Here is a 17,629-nt window from a genome sequence, read left to right on the forward strand (position 1 = left end):
GCACTATCCCAAACCAGAAATATCTGGGCTGCAGGACATAACCTGTGCTCTGATTAAATGTCTTACCAGTCATGATACTGAGACACTGGAACTAGTACAGTATATCCAGGTCACACAAATAATAGTATAATAGTTACCTACTTGTGTGCAAACTTACAATAAATTGTAACGCACATTTATTCAATTACACAGATAATTGCATACTCATGTTTAAAAATTGATTATATAAAAAAGAAGTATCACTATTACAGTTAAAGTTAAAAAAAAGTGACAAATGTGATATACAGTAGAAGGAAAAAGTCTTCTGAAATATTTCAGATCTCTAGAAGTTAATACTCATTAACAGCTTCTTGACTATAGAAATCGATGTACCCTTGTGGAATGGGGGGCGCAGAGTTTGTATAAGAGGGGAAGTTAGAAGAGGGGATTCTGTGTATCCTGGAAGAATATGGAAAGGTATAAGGTAAACGACATAAAAGACACTAGAATGTCAGGCAATTGAACACAGTTAGAAAGACAGTAAAAGACACTTGAAAGTAGCAGGCATGCAATACATATAATGTCATGCAAGTAACTTAATGAGCAAGCAAGAAAATCTAAAATGTTGAAAGAAAAATTTATATTTTTAGATATGAATGACATTATCTGGTACATACTTAAAGTAGAATACAAAGTTAAAACATATAGATCACTGAAAGAAAGATTTAGCGAGAAACATTTTACAAAAGCATCTTAATGTGAAGGATTTGTCACTTGTTGGTACTACCACTTAGTATTACTTAGTGTTGTGTCAATGCATGTGAAATGTTTTGAACAGAATACATCGTAGTTTTCTAATATGTATACATAGCTGTGACTTCAATGCACTGCAAAAGCCATTGGACAGAATTTTAAAAGAGAGGTACATGCAAATTCAGATTTCCTCTCTAAGGGTAAATTAGCAAAGCTCTCTCTTAAAATAAAAATCATTTTATTCAATGACATGCAATCACTTGATTCCATTATGATTTTACCTTTGCCCGCATCTACTGCGGACTGAAGAAAATGAGCTTTGAAAAAAACATAGAAACAAAGGGAACCAATGTAAATTCAGGAAGACAACACAGAGTAAACTGCAAAATGGTACCTGTTTTCCTAAAGGAGTCAATCAATTTGAAGGACAATATTTACAATGCAAGTGTCAGCAATCAATCATGTAAGGTAAGGCAAACTGTGTAATAATAATTTCTTATCTCTTTGGAATACTTTACAATTAAAGAAGGAAAATAAACAAATTGAATCCAGTTAGGAAAATAGGATCTACAAATCAGTCAAACTAGAAAACACTGAAACACTAGTTTTTGAACTACTGTACAGTGGATTGATTATGTAAACTAATCAAGGACCCAGAGTCTAGAAGATGCTTCACTCAAACAATGGAGGGGGTTCAGCCTTTACTGTATGTAAAATACAAGGTTAAATAAGCAGCCTTAGATCTCTTTACAAGTGTAAAATACATATTATTCTCTGAACACACCAAAAAAAAATGATTACTTTAACACTGAATGTACACAACTCATTATACATACAGTACAGTATATTAAGCAGAACAGCATATGGTCTCTGCCAATATCATAAAATTAAAAACTAAATTCAGTTCAATTACACAACATATTTTCCCAGACAAAGTCTTATATTTTAATATATAGATATGTGTGTGTTAGTCTGGCCAATTGTACGTAAGTAAGAAGACTGAAAACCAAATGAAAAGACTAAAATTTAGGTAAGAAATTTCCCTCTTCCATGTGCAATGATTCTTCCAATGTCTCTTCTAGTAAATCAGCCTGATCTACAGGCTGTGCTTCTGCAACAAGATGATAGATCTTCTCTGCAAAACAACAGTAACGTTGCACCCAGAATACATCTAGCTCACTAAATTATTGCACTTATATAATCACTTATTATTGCATTTTCATTAGCTTTCAACAGTTTAAAAAAGGAAATACACTTTCATGTACATAAATGAGTGCAGATCATAAAACTGAATTTAACTGTCAGAATTTTAACCTCTTGTCTTTCAGTCCAGGTCTCTACATATTTAGTTGATAAATTTGAATAATTTGATAATTTGAAATTAGAAGATGAGATTTAAATCTTTCCCATATGTTATATTGTCATATACTGAACTATACTGTAATGGATATGGAGCCCCATATTAATAGATGCTTACATTTGCATTGATTGTAACAGATTGTAATAATAAACAGATTTATGGGTGTAAATAGTTCCCTGTGAGGGGGCTCTGCATGCAGGAGTCAAGGCGAGTGTGAGTAGAGAGACACCTAGTGGGCTAGTACAAACTGAGATCTATCCACATGCAGAAAGGTCCCCTCATATCCCTTGTCAGGGGATACAGAGAGGAATGAGCGTCCCACAGTTGGGGGCTCTGGGGATTTGTGGGTGTTTGGTGTGTGTATCAGACCTGTTCCCTTGATGTTATTGTTGCTGTACTATAAGTAATGTACTTTATGTTTGGTTTACAGCTTGGCAGGAGTAGTTTGACTCTTACTGTATCAGTCAGATACATCAGATAATGATATTGGTTTCCTCACACTATTAATTAGTGCTGTGATTCAAAAATGTGATTAAAAAAGAATATGGACCATAAGCTCTAATGTCATGAGAAAATGGGAAAGAGAGAGAAATATAGGCAACATACACCAGACAAGATCCTTACGATGAAACAGCAATCAGATGAAACCCCTCCGTCTTAAAGCATTCAAAATAAAATAATTTTCTATAAAGGGAGGACACAAACTAACTATATAACAAAAAACAAAACACCAAAAACTACATAACAATCACACATAGTGTACACAGAATAAGTACAGAAAGCACTGAAAATCATGTATCTAGTAGTTTTGAAGCATTCTTAAATTACACAACTGTTATTGGCATCTTAAATGCAGAGGAAATTATGCTGTTGACCTAAATGTAACACTTCACCTGTGTGACCTCACTTTAGTAATTTTATAGCATCTGATGACAATCAGCTCAGCACAAAATGGTGACAGAATGTAGGATTTTCTTCTTGAAGGTAAAGTGTTAAAAGCAGTTCATTAACAGCCACTTGAGATTTGATTGCCTTAAATTTAGGATTTATGTAAAATTACAGTAGTTACTATGGGGATACTGATCAAGTGTATTTTCATTATAAAATATCTGATAGCTTTCAGTGTAAACTTCAACAAAATATCATGCAAATGTATACTGTATTTAAGGTATGGTACTGCATACAGATGTAGCCATTCAGAATGCACATTAAAACCTCATAACTCATTTCTTACTTTCACTAGGAATGACAACGCCCAAAGTCAAAGAGTAATGAATTATTATGGAGTGGATTTTGGCTTAACCCGCTTGGCCGAGAGCCAACCTCCTGGGCATAGGACAAGGAGGTCAGGACCCCCACGCAGGATAACCAAGGGGTCGCTGCAGAGGTAGAGTTGGGGTGGAGGTGGGACTTCAAAAGTCGCACGCGAGGGAGAGTAGAAAATCACGTTGGTATTTATAGCATTTGGTGGAGGAAGGATAACGGGAGTGATTGTTAATTACTGACAGCTGGGTACGATTGAGCGTGGTTGTTGTCATCCCTCCAGAACTTTTGTTATAAAAACTCCATTCATTTTTGTGATTCACTGGCCAAAGATGATTGATAAGTGGCACTTGTGGTACATTAGATAGTGAAAACATGAGTTTCCTCCAACAATAATACTTTTTATATACTTATTTTATATACTTAAATGAGTTTCTGAATGGCAATAGTTAACAATATTAATTTATGAATATAAATGTATTTACTGTAGGTGGTTGTGGGAAGGCATTCCACTTTCTTCATAAACAACTTAATCTAATTTAACTTGTCACCTGTGGTTATTTTGGAAACATTTTGTGTGTTTATGATGTTCTTATTTTAATTACATTTCCTATCATGATTGTCGCAGTGAAAAACATAAAGATTGCTAAAAAAATTATTCAACCTGAGTGACACTTTGGTTCAGTGGTAGCATTTTCACATATGAGCTAGAAGGTCTTGGGTTTGCTTCCTGGCCAATGTGCTAGTTCTAATTTTAAGAAATAAAGACTTTCTGTAATATTTAAATCAAATATGTATATAGTATTTTGGATATGTTATATAAATACCACAAGATGGATATTAATAATATATACCACAATATTTATATGTAATTATTTTCTAATTATTAATAATACATGTTATATACTACATTATTAATTATATATACCACAATAGTTATACGTAATTAGTTTCAAATTATTAAAAATACATGAATGAACATGGACGGATCACATGACACACTTTCCTGTTCTGTTCTGCAATGAGATTCACTGAGGGCTGTGATCCTCCATCCAGGTACTGAACAGGCTCACACTTAGCTTCAGTGGGCTGTAAGTTGTGACTCAAAAAGGTGATATAGCTGCTGGCTTACTCTCTGGTGCTCAAATGACCAGATTAATTAGTTTTCTTAAAATTTTTATGGTAGTTTTAACATGTTTGCTACACTTGAGGAGAAACTGAACCTGAAAGATTTTGCGATCTCGGTTTTGAGTGCAATATACAGGAAATCACAAAAATAACCTACCTTGGGCCCAGGTTATTTACCGTTGCTAATGTACTCAAACTTTGACCAAGCCAATAGAGAAAGCAATGGAAAAACTGAACGATACATTGATTTAGACGTTTTTTGTGGATTAGGTTAGTTTTTGTTACTAGACTGACAGATAATTGCACAAATTTATCAACAGGTTTTTCTTATTTTATTTCTATGCTGATCATTGTTTCTCGGAGACCCTTACTAAAATGAGTGAATTTATCAGAGTGTCACGAAACAGTTCTTTCCGGACCCTGTGCAGACGACACAATCCGATGTAGTGAGGATACACTGGGGAAAAAGTCATGAAGAGGACGGGAATGAAGACGGGGGCATGTCCTAGGTGCGCTGGTGTACGGGGAAGGTGTGGCCGAGGCAAACAATCCAAAGAATAAGTCCATAGGCGAATCCAAAATACGGGCAAAAGTCCATGGCCCGGTGATCCATCCAAGACAAGGGATTTAAAAACAAGAACCGGGTCGGAACCGGCAAGGGGAACCGGAACAGGCATAGAAACTTAAAAACATAAAGGAGCCAGGTGCAACCAGGTCCCGGGCTCGCACGATATAGAAACCAGATGCAGAGCACGGAACTGACTGAGTGTCTGGCATAAGGGGGACGGGAAGGAGGCTGGAACAAGGGGCAGGTGCACAGAATTATATCCAAAGTGAAAAGAGCCGGAGCGCCCTTAAGGAGGAGGGACTACAATCGTGACACAGAGGTGATGCCACAAACATGGGAACAGTCCTGCACAGCACTCCAATTCACTGTCCTCAAACAACACCAAGTTAAAATAGTTTTGTAAAGAGGAACGGGCTAAAACCAGTCAAAACTGATGCAAGAAATGATGAACAGCTATAGGAAATGTATAGATTTTTAATTAGTATGATGTGCTCTCTTTGTGCTGTATAAAGTAGCACTGTTAAAGTTGTGCTTTTTGTACTGCTTTGGTTCCCGAGATGAAGCACTTTTTTTCAGCACCACTACAGTGGCACAGGAGAACCTGACTCTTTTGCTTTTTACTGCACTATTTGTGTTTATTCATCCTTAAATATAGTATGATACCATATGGTTTTAAAGTCATTACAGTATATATATAATATATTTTTTTATAATTTATTATCTTAAATAAAATTAAGATTCCAAATGATTTTTTATTTAAATTAGCATTAAGGCAGATATAGATTCTTTAAATGGTTATGTTAACCTAAAAAAAATATCGCCCTCACAACGGCCTACAACAACAAACTATTCTTATATATCCTGCTGAGTAATTCTGTTTTTGAAACAGCTTTACATTTATTTTTAATATAAATTTAATATTTAACATACTGTGATATATAAAATTAATAAAGATGTCAAATATCGTATATAATTTACATTTTATTATGGGACAAAGATTTTCCCCACAGGGCTGGGCATTGGCTGGAATTCGTAGCCAGGCATTTCGTGTGACAGCCCACACGCCACATTAAATATTCACTGCACCAACTGGCGGTTTTTCAAAGCAGTGCAGTCCCACATTAGATTTTAGATTTTAGATTTTTAAAAAAAATAAAAAGGTTTATTGTGTTAACACACGTTGTAATGAAGTACGCAATTTGCAGTATGGCGCATTATGCATCATGTATCCTGAATGGCTAGATCTGTATATACAGAAAGATGCTTCACATGTTTTTTCTGTCATTCATTTTCTTAAGATAGTTAAGTTTTCTTTGAACAATTTACTTTTCCAAATAAAAAACATTTCTGAACCATAATAACACTACATGAGAGTAAGACTTAAGCATGCCTGCATTAACTGCATTGTAAACATCCAAAAAGATCACTTCAAATAAGAAGACATACTTTAAGATAACAGATTTGGAAATATAGCAATAAGCATCTTGAAATCACATTTACTCTGGGTGAATACACTCATTGTTTAAGAACATGTTAACATGTAACTACTGTAGCAAAATTCTAAGATATATAGCGTATGAGACCAGAATTAAAATGCTAGTGTTACATAGATACCAACCACCAAAAATATTTTTAAAGGTATTATTTTCCAAAAAAAGCTTGTCACCTAACTTACCTTCATCCATAATTGTTGCTGCCTCTTCTGTTTTTGTTGGTCCTGCTCCTATTACGGTATGGGCATTTAAGTAGAATTTGTAGTAAGTGTTATACTTCAGGTTACTCAGTGTCCAATTGGTTTCATTTGCAGGTATGAAAATTGTTTTCAGAGGCCCAAGTTCATTGGTGCTGTTAACTTTAAAGAAAAGGTTTAATGGGATTAGCAACATTTTATTACAACCCATATATTTCAGAAAACCAAGGGGTATCTTGTAGCTACACCATAAACACATCAACATTTAACATTTCTTTCCTGCAATTCTCTATTTCTGCTTAGATTGTAATTTGCTGTACTTACAGTATATATTAAATGATAAAAGCTTATACAAAGAATGGTCAAAAATGAATAGTGTAAGTGAACAACATTACACCTCACAAGATATAAAGAAATGTCACTTGATTATTAAAAAGTGTGAAAACTGGAAACTCATGTGGTCATGGGATGCCTTAAAAGACCTGGACTTTAATAATAATAATGTTTCTTTATTAGCCCTATACAATTTCTTGCATTAGGAATTCATCTTTTTGCATACCCCAGCTTTTTTTTTTCTCCAAGGAGACACAGACACACAGACAGGGAGAGAAGCTTGGGGTCAGAGCGCAGGGTCTGCCATTGTACAGTGCCCCTAGAGCAGTTGGGGTTAAGGGCCTTGCTCAGGGGCCCAACGGAGTAAGATTCCTCTGCCGGCCGCGCGATTTGAACCGGCAACCTTCCAGTCACAGGCGCAGATCCTTAGCCACAGAGCCACCTCTCCGCCCCTTCACAGTCCCCAAATGTCCTGTCCTTAAGACATACATGTCCTTGAACATGGTTAAGGTGATATTTGATTCTCAAAACACAGTTTCTTCAACTCAGCACTGCAAAGCTGTAATACATATTTTTGTTGTCTGAATGCCTTTCTGTAAATTAACCCTCATTCAATATTACTTAAGGCAAAATGTAAGCTGAACTTACAACTGAGCAATAAAATGCCTTTTATTATATTTTTCTGCCACTTCAATATTTCAAGTGTCATTATACTGGCTGCTAAAAAATGGACAGATGTTTATGGTATATAAAATTATTCATACTGTCTGTTCATAGGGAATGTGAATCCTCTCTGATTTCAGAACAGTCATTGCATAGGATTCTTAGATATAAGGCTTGTGTCTCAGTATAACAGATGTTTCTTGTCTACTTTATCCTCCAAAACGACATAGCCATTAAATTGTGTTTCAGTGCCAATTTACCCTTCACTGATTTAGACATTTTCAAATGCATCTGCATTTTCTTAGGCAAGATATTTGGTCAACAGTTTTATTTTTTCACTGCAGTACTGGTATGGAGAGAACACAGTTTATGTGTAACATTACAACTGCAAAAAAGAAAAATTCGCTCCAAGAACAATGTTGTCAATGACCAAACTCACTTGGCTGGTACTTCAGTGTGTAACCCGTCAAAATTCCATTGCGATCAAAAGGTGGGCCCCACTCCAAGGTCAAAGAGTCAAGCACTGCATTTGTAATCTTCAAATATGTAGGAGTACCAGGAACTTGAAAAAAAGATAAGTTGATAACAAATAGTATGTAAAGGATTAAAACAAAACAAACCACTCTTCATTAATTCGAATACACTCATACCCTAGTATAAGAATGGTCGGTATATGACTTTTCGCTAATCTGAACTTTGTAATTCATCATAGGAACAGAATTTTGCTAATCCAAACTTTGATGTTCAAAAGTGACCAGTTTTGGCCGAGAACCTATTGCGAACATCTTGATTCAGCACCACCGAACAGCTGTCTGTTTCTGCGCGGGTGCAAGACATTGTGGTTAATGTCACAGTAAGGCAGCAGTGCTTTGTTTACATTCACAGTGAAAGCCCGTGCTCTCTTCTTGTCATTTAAGGAAGAGAAAAATATTTTTTTGCGTAATAGTCAACAACAGTATGCACATCGTTCTAGCTGATCTCTTGGATAGCAATCTACTACGAAAGAATGAAAAATTTAAATATGTTATCATTAATTATTTTATAGCTATAGTTGGCTTATTTGAGTAGAACTGCATTGTTCACTAAGCTTGCTATAATGTTCTGTATGGTATTATATGTTTAGAGTGGTGTTTGAGTGAACTCTTTGCTTTGGAAGGGGGTGGAATTTTCCCCATAAGAAATAATGGAATTTTTCCGATCTACCACCTTCCAAACAGTTTGTTTGAACGAATTCAGGTACTGGAATATTAGTGTAAAGCTTTAAATTGAAACAAATTGTTTCAATATCATTGCATGCTAAACCCATAACTGTTCATTCAAGTTTGAACAGAAAAAGCAAAGAAAAATATTAATTTTCTATTTTCAGTCCTAATTTCAGCCCAGTAAAGTAAACTTTATTTTTCACTATACAATTACTTGTCAATTGGTATTATTCAGAAACAGAATAGTCATATTGGTGTATAGTTAGGTGTGTCTGTTTCAAGTTTCTTTGGTTACTACTATGTTGAGATGTTTACAATTGCATGAGAAATGAGAGGTGATGGCATACTGAAATAGGCATAATGAAAGGCAAATTAGAAAATTAAATTAACTTTAATTAGTTTTAATCACATTCTAAAATTACATGAAAACATACAGTTATAAAGTATGCAAATAACCAGAGGCCAGAGCCCTGTCTAACTTATTTGGTTGCTAGTAACGACTTGATCCAAGAAATTCTTCCGGTTTTGAGGCAAGCTACTTTTAAAAAAGTAATTATTTGCAGTTACACTTTACTTATGTTAAATATTAGTTCTTAAAATTAACAAGAAGTTGGGGAAGAAATAATTTGAATAATTCATCACTTACAGTGATCTATGTAGTATGTGTATGGTTACTATGTAAAATAATGCATTACATTTTAAAATAACTGATTCTTAATTTTAAAATAGTATTCTCTTGCACATTACTGTAAGGGATTACTTGTTCAGGTAATATTCCCCCAACACTTATTTATTCCCTCTGTTTCTTTTAAGAAAAAAATCTTAAAATAACCTGACAATGCATTAAATATGCATTAGACATCATTACATTTTACAGTATATGTCACTACACCGAAGAACACTGTTGCTGTATTTTGGTCTGAATAACTTAATGAAATCATTTTCTTACTACCAAGCTCTCAGCCATAACCATACCTCCTTCTGGAGTTTCAAACTGCTGATTGGGACTAGATGGTCCCTCCCCTTTTCCATTGAAGGCTCTGACATTCAATGTATAGAGGCTGAAAGGGTGTAGCCCAGGTAACTTCCCATGAGTCTTGTTTCCAGTGAATGTCAAAATCTGTTGCTCTTCATGTTGGGGATTCTGTTTGGATAAACTTCTCTCCTTCCAGTAATAAATCTGTAAAAAATATGTAAATGTGAAAAGGACAACATAATAAAAAAACAGAATTTACTCATGAAAATTGGTTTCAGGAGATCACAGACATTCAAAAGACTTAAAGATCACATAGGCTTTGCTGTGTATGTTTTAGAATAATTAAAAGTAAACTAAAAGCAACTATAAGCAATTAATTTATTGTTTTTGATTAATTTATTAATTATATGGATAATCCAATTATTAATATCTTACTGAACAATTCTGACTTCTTAAAGATCAGACTTGACAAAGATTATGTCAATGTGATTACCTGTTTGATTAGTGAGGAATAACTTATTTCAGTTTGAAATACAAAATAAATTTGTTAAAATTCCAAAAAGCAGAATGGAACAAAAACAAATGGTGAACATTCCTCATCTTACTTCATTCTTACTACATCTTAAAATTAAATTCAATCTCAGCAATTGAATAACATTTTTTATTAACTTGCATACCTTATATCCTTTCAATCGACCTCGAACACTTTCTGGAGGAATTGGATCCCAATGAACTTCTGCAAGTGTGCTGTTCAGTGCTCGTACATCCACATTCTCAGGGGAGACCATTGGCACTGCAAAATAGCCAATTTTATTGCTATAATGAAAAATCCAATGACTAAAATACAAAATACATATCTTTAACATCTCACATATACTGTAGATCCTTCAAAATTATATGTTTTGTCGAATTATTTAATCACTATCAAATGACAATGGGGCTTATTGCTATATTGTTGTAGCGGTGAGGCTTATTAATAAGGCAGAATTAAGTGTTTCTGAGCTTTCCCAAATTAGGCCTAATTTCTCTGTTCATCTCTGTGGTGCAGCCACAGAGAAAGAATTCATGCAAGCTGATTTAAGATGTTTTCTTGTGATAAGAAACCAGCTCCCAAAGGGGGATGCACTTAGCTAAGCCTGGCTATCATGATCAATGGTCATCCATTGGCGCCTATCTGTCTAGGGAGTGCGAGTTGGACATCTGGATTGCATTCCTAAGTGTCAGGAGTAAGTGACTCATATCTCACCTTGATCAACCAATCAGGGACTGGTAGGGCCGAGTAACCCACGTGGGACTCTGATGCCCATGGAACTTTCAGCCAATCAATGAGCTGAAGTTCCTCCAGGTAAAAACAGGCAACACAGGGATTCAGATTCAGAAGGGATTCTGGAGAGGATTCTGTGGACTGTTCTAAAGGGAATTCAAAGGAGAATTCCAGGGCAGGACGGCCCAGGAGCAGAAGGCAGCGCTTCCTGACCATCCTGAGACTCAGCCCGGACAACCACGGAACGGCCAGTGTGTCCGAGTGCCAGAACTTTCCTTTGTTCTAAGAGTCTAGAGTGGAGGTTGCCAGAGAGTAACCAGCAGCAGGCCTCGTGAACAGGTCGGAACTGTGGACAGCTGAATCACTATTCAGAACTAGCTCTTCATTAGGAACGAACCGGTCCTCTTCCTGACTTGCTGGGACCCACAGTCATCTTTTCTCCTGTGCACAAACTTTGCTAGTTAAAGCCAACACTAACTAGCCGGTCAGTGAGCATCAGCAGCGCACCGTCGCAAGCCGCACAGCACAGCCTGGCACCGAGCCAGAGAGCGCGGATTGGACAGCAACAGCCTGCAACTGTTTCTTTGTGCCCGCAGGAGATCTGAATCCCCAAAGATTGGATGAGTATTCAACTTCAATGCATTACAGCTCAAGAATTCAATTGTTATCCCAACCAGTTGATATCAATTTAATTCCTAAGAGTTATGTACTTGTTTCGAGTATCTAATGTAGAAGTTATAACCAAGTTCATTTATGAAACGGTCTTAATGAATGATATACTGAACGTATGTCCTCTTGATATATGTAACACTTCGTAACTGATTGAATATATATCTTTTGTATTCTGATAACCCTCTCGATAAGATCTGTTAGGTTTATATGCATATTCTATGTATTAATAAATGTATCCTCGTGTATTAGTACCTGTGTGTGCGCGTTGTTTGAGTTATGTCGCATGGTTGGATTCTAAAGCCATCAAAAGAATCAACTTTGTGATTTACTGTTACAATTAATAATTGTCTCAGTAAATGCCCAAACCCTACAGAACTGGTGCCTTCAGAGAGCCACTAACATTACATATTTGGCGTCCCTGAAACGGCTATGAATCACTACATTGTTATAGTAACATGGTCTTAGCAGGTTGTTTTTCTTAAATTTACTTGCTTTGTCCAGATCACCTCTTTTGTGAGGCAGGAAAATTGATTTAATTCTCTGGAAGTTACCATGGATTGAATATCTGATATAAATATCTTAGTCTTACTACTCAAAGGAATTCAATTTAAAAAAAAATATTGAAAAAAATAATATTAAGTCCTTACACTTATATAGTGCTTTTATGGACACTCCACTCAAAGCACTTGACAGGTAATGGGGACTCCCCTCAACCACCACCAATGTGCAGCATGTACCCGGCATCCATAGTGTGCCAGTATGCTCACCACACATCGGCTATCAGTGGGGAGGAAAACAGAGTGATGAAGCCAATTCATAGATGGGAATTATTAGGAGGCCCTGATTGGTAAAGGCCAATGGGAAATTTTGCCAGGACACAGGGGTTACACCCCTACTCTTTTCATGAAATGCCCTGGGATTTTTAATGACCTCAAAGAGTCAGGACCTCAGTTTTATGTCTCATCCAAAGGACGGCACCTATTTTACAGAATACTGTCCCTGTCACTGTACTGAGACGTTACCTCTTCATTGCCTGGCTCCCTGGATCCACTGCAATTTGCATATCACCAGAACAGATCAACAGAGGATCCCCACTGCCCTCCATACTGCTCATTCACATTTGGATAAGAAATTAACATATGTGAGAATGCTGTTTGTTGATTACAGCTCAGCATTTAACACCATAGTGCCCTCAAAGCTTGTCAGCAAACTCCAGGACCTGGGACTGAACATCTCTACTGTAATTGGATCCTGGACTTCCTGATGGGACGTCCAAAGGTGGCGAGGGTGGGCACCAACATATCCTCTACGTTGACTCTAAACACTGGAGCCCCCCATGGCTGTGTACTTAGCCCTCTCCTCTATTCCTTATTTACCCATGATTGTGTCGCCAGGCATAACTCAAACTTCATCATTAAGTTTGTGAATGATACAACAGTCATTGGCCTGATCACAGATGGTAAGGAGTCTGCGTACAGGGAGGAGGTTTAAAACCTGGCAGCATGGTGCCAGGATAACAACCTCTCAGTAAGACTAAGAAGATGATTGTGGATTATAGGAAACATCAGGGAGGAGGTCACACACTTATCCTCATCAACAGGACTGCAGTGAAGAGGGTCAGTGGTTTTAAGTTTCTGGGAGTTTACATCACAGAGGACTTAACCTGGGCTCACTACATCAACATCGTGGTCAGAACAGCATGGCAGCACCTATTCTATCTCCACAGGCTAAAGAAGTTTGGCATTCCAACACATATCCAGACCAACTTCTACAGGTGCACTATTGAGAGTTTACTGACTGGCTGCATCACTGCCTGAAATGAGAGCTGCTCCATCCTGGATCGCAAAATACTGCAGAGTGGTGAAGTCAGCAGAGCTCATTAGCGGCAGTGAGCTATCAAACATCCAGGATATCTACTCAGCTAGATGTCTTAAGAAAGCCAGCTCTATTCTCAATTACCTCAGCCATCCAAGTCATAAACTGTTTTCTCTCCTACTATCAGTTAAACGGTATCGAAGCATTCAGTCAAAGACCAACAGATTACGGAACAGCTTCTACCACCACACATTAAGACTGCTAAACAGACAAGCTGCAGTCACCTTCAGCAACCACCCCTAATGGTCTTTGTTAAATGGTCAGGTTACATGGACATACAGTACAGCTTTCCATTGCATTTGGCATACTGCATCTTGTACTATTTGGACATAATGTATTGCATACACCCTGTATATGTAGCAGTTCTATTTATATTTTTTTTTATTCAATTTATATTGCACTATTATTATGTAACCTTGTTCTGTAACTTTTAATTTTGTAATTTTTATTTTATGTTCCCCCCCGGTGAGCTCACAGAAAAGACATTTAATTGCCAGCAATTTCTGCCACACGCTGTATCGTTGTGCATTTGATAAATAAACTCTGATTGATTAGGCATTTGCGATGCTAATACAACTGCAGCAGCATTTTGTGTGATATGCTTACTCTGCCTGATTTTGTAATACTACAAAGATTCAAGGCTCTTCAACTCTGAGGCTAGATAAGCCAGAGTCACATATTGATGTGTTCCAATGTCTTTTACTTTATGTTTTATCGGTATAAGAAAAGAGTACTCACAATCTTCTCCTGAGTATCCAATGACAGTAGATGGCTCAGGAGCACTTCCATAGTCATTTACAGCTTGTACCTTCACCTCATAAGGGACAAAGGTTGGTGTCTCCGAAACTACAAACCTAGAAACATTTGCAACAGTGACAGAGTCCCAGTCTTTATCCACATCCTTCTGTCTCCACATAACTTTATACTGAAGTCCAGGCCCATTTGACTGTAACCCTGTCAAAGGCTGCAATAAGGAAGCAAATTAGATTATAAATGGTGCACTAGGAATATTTTCATTCAGATCCTGAGACATACCAAAATAATCACAAAACTGTCATGTTTCACATTTATTAAATATAACTGCTGCATTTGTCAAAACCTCATTGTTTACCTTTGATACCTATAATGCAGCTTGTTGCCTAGTTTACACCATCGTTTTCATTTCAGCAGCAGAGGTAATCCCAAGATGTACAGTATACTGTAGGTAATTTGTACCCAATAAACCCAGTGTTGAAAGACTTCTTAGGACTGGACAATCATATGTGTAAAGTATTTTTTTAACTCAGAAATAAAAAATCTGAGTTAATGTTTCTTCAATACAACAATTCCCTTTCTTTAGGAAAACGAAACAGTAGTGTAACGTAAGTTTCCTGTGTATTGTCTTTTATGAAACCATTATGACCTAGTACTCCTATTCTACTGTAATGTACAGTAGGGTTCTTGTGATTTTTTCATGTGCACATTTTTATACCTATGTATGCAATAAACAACATGGGAGGAAAACAATAATTCCCAATATATCTCTACAGATAACATTATGGAGCTATTATGGAGCCTTGATATTAATGGATCACTTTACCCACTTAATTCAACTCCAGCATTGATATTGCCTGATATTTATCTGACTTTTCCACATATTTTTCTCGTAGGATTAACATATTCTCTCAATTTCACAATAAAAAAATGGACTACTGGCTAATTCGCAAATATGCCATCATAAGAAGGGATGGACATGGTCATTCTATAACTGATTCTTTGAATGTAAGACCTGAAAGAATACTAAGCACTATATGATAAGAAAATACTAAAATACAACCGGTAACCATTCAATTTCCTTATCACTATAAATTCCTTGTGTGTTATTGCAACAGTTTTTGCTGTTTTTAATGATCAAGGTAAATAATGTTTGAATCCAAGAGATGATTTATCATTAAAGCTTAAAATGTTGTGTTCTACATCCTGAAAGTTACGTCACTTCAGAAAACAGTTGATCTGATTGAGAACAAATTGACTGTACCCTGTTTAAGCTTCAAGCATTTTTAAACATTATTATTTTTCTTTAAAATAAATGATCTAATTTAAATTGTATGATAAGGCAAGTTAACAGCAAAGGATTCTAAAACTTAAAAAAAAAATTGGTCAGCGTTCATATTAAAAACTTATATTGGAGACCAGCCTAAATAAGTAAGCTGCAAAAGAACAAATAAGGCTAATTCCACACAGAAAAATAAAAAGAAAGAGAATGCATATTATGTGTGATTTGGCAACCAAATAGAAAGGGAGAACTCTGTAAATTAATGACATGCAGAAGCTTTATGACACACTGCCAGCAAAGCACAAAACAAAGCTAAATAAGAACAATATTCTAAAAAAAAGAATACAGATGAGCACATAAAGATAAGAAATTATAGAGATATCAAGCATTAAAATCAAATGTTTTCTCTTACCTTCCAAGTTATAATTAAATTCTTGGGTTCAGTACCAGTAGCTTCTACATTTGATGGGTTTTCATCAGGTGCTATAAAAAAAGATGTAAGAGCAGAAATTCACTATACTTACTCTGGTTCAGTCTGAGAAAAGAAGCACTTTATAGAGATCACTAACCAGCAGGGTCAGTTATATACTGCTGGGATTGGATGCTGTGCTTGCTATGGCCCACCACATTGACTGCCACCACTCTGAATGAGTAATGGACATAGGGGGAAAGCTTGAGATGAGCTGTGGCCTTAGTGCCTGGGACCTCTGTCAGATAGTTCCACACATTGGGCTCGTGAAGGTTATCTTCATACTCAATTACAAATTCTGAAAAAGAAAAAAGAAAATGGATCTGAGAAGGAAATGTACTCACTGATACAGAATTAAAGTAAAAACAGATGGCCACCCAGTTATTTAGCAGGGCATTTAATTGAGTGTAACACCTTGCTAAAGGGTACAAAAGTGTATGTAATTCATAAGCTGATATTCCTGTATGCTATGACTGGCTCCCATAATACATTTGTTTTTAGTCTCTCTTTTATACCTTCATGTTTTTTTCTAGGTAAGCAATTTTTTTTTAAAAAGAAAAGATCATTCATGGAAAATTATGAGAAAATATTATTTATGGCACAATGGTGGGAACACAGGAGCATTCTGAATACAGCTGTAATTCCCTTTTATAATAGTAAAAGCTGGGTCTTGTAAAGTATTGTTGCATTTGTTCTCTTGTTGCATCTTCTCAGATGAGGAATTTACTTTTTATTTTTCATTACATTTTAACTTTTATTACAATAAGGGCTTTTGTGTGTAAAATCCAAACAGGACAGGATAGTATCTAATGTTTATGAGCAGGACTATTATGGTATTCCTGCCTATTGTTTCTGCATAAAATAATGACTTTAAGCATTAAAATGTATTGAATGACCCAGGATTGTTATTATTTTCATAATACAATACTGTATACAGTATATTCTAAGTAGAAAACCTTTATATTTACATTATAAAGGTTTGAACTAGAAGCCCATAAAACCATTATAAACAAAAACAAAAATACTTACATACAAATATTTACTTTTGAGTTGTTTGTGTTTTTTTTTAGATAATGATTCTATTCTAATACTGCCTCACTAATTTAACTGGATATGAAAGTCAGATACACAGTGAAAATAAAAGGAGGCTAGGATATTCAGTATACTGTAGTAGTTCATACTGAATGTTACGACTACGGTAAAAAAAAGACCTACTCGTTATGGGACTGTTGTGGTCATCTCCAGGTATCCAAGTGAGCTGCACACTTCGCTTATGCTTGTCTGTCAATTCCAGATCAGTAGGAGGATCCGGTCGATCTGAAAAGGTACTTTATTAAGTACGTATAAAACATAAAGGGATTGACACGTTCTTGTTTCAAATCACTAAACAAGCAAACTG

The 17,629-nt window shown here is 36.0% G+C and overlaps 1 protein-coding gene across 19 annotated transcripts in view; it reads right to left on the reverse strand.

The window, feature by feature from the left end:
- The window catches only part of nrcama (neuronal cell adhesion molecule a), a 130,659-nt gene that overhangs the window by 11,591 nt on the left and 101,439 nt on the right, over window positions 1-17,629 (reverse strand). For 10 of the 19 annotated variants that reach the window (XM_088644821.1, XM_088644822.1, XM_088644819.1 and 7 more), the window contains 10 exons: window positions 17,446-17,547; window positions 16,331-16,528; window positions 16,174-16,244; window positions 14,465-14,690; window positions 10,593-10,708; window positions 9,915-10,119; window positions 8,177-8,299; window positions 6,727-6,903; window positions 1,014-1,049; window positions 373-438 (listed from right to left, as the gene is read on the reverse strand). In XM_088644821.1, the coding sequence (XP_088500947.1) occupies window positions 373-438; window positions 1,014-1,049; window positions 6,727-6,903; window positions 8,177-8,299; window positions 9,915-10,119; window positions 10,593-10,708; window positions 14,465-14,690; window positions 16,174-16,244; window positions 16,331-16,528; window positions 17,446-17,547 (1,320 nt within the window). The remainder of the gene's footprint in view (window positions 1-372; window positions 439-1,013; window positions 1,050-6,726; window positions 6,904-8,176; window positions 8,300-9,914; window positions 10,120-10,592; window positions 10,709-14,464; window positions 14,691-16,173; window positions 16,245-16,330; window positions 16,529-17,445; window positions 17,548-17,629) is intronic. The other 9 variants (XM_088644829.1, XM_088644830.1, XM_088644826.1 and 6 more) reach the window with 2 other exon arrangements.

This window comes from Lepisosteus platostomus, chromosome 9 (genome assembly GCF_059453375.1).
Source record: "Lepisosteus platostomus isolate fLepPlt1 chromosome 9, fLepPlt1.hap1, whole genome shotgun sequence".
NCBI classification, from domain to species: domain Eukaryota; kingdom Metazoa; phylum Chordata; class Actinopteri; order Semionotiformes; family Lepisosteidae; genus Lepisosteus; species Lepisosteus platostomus.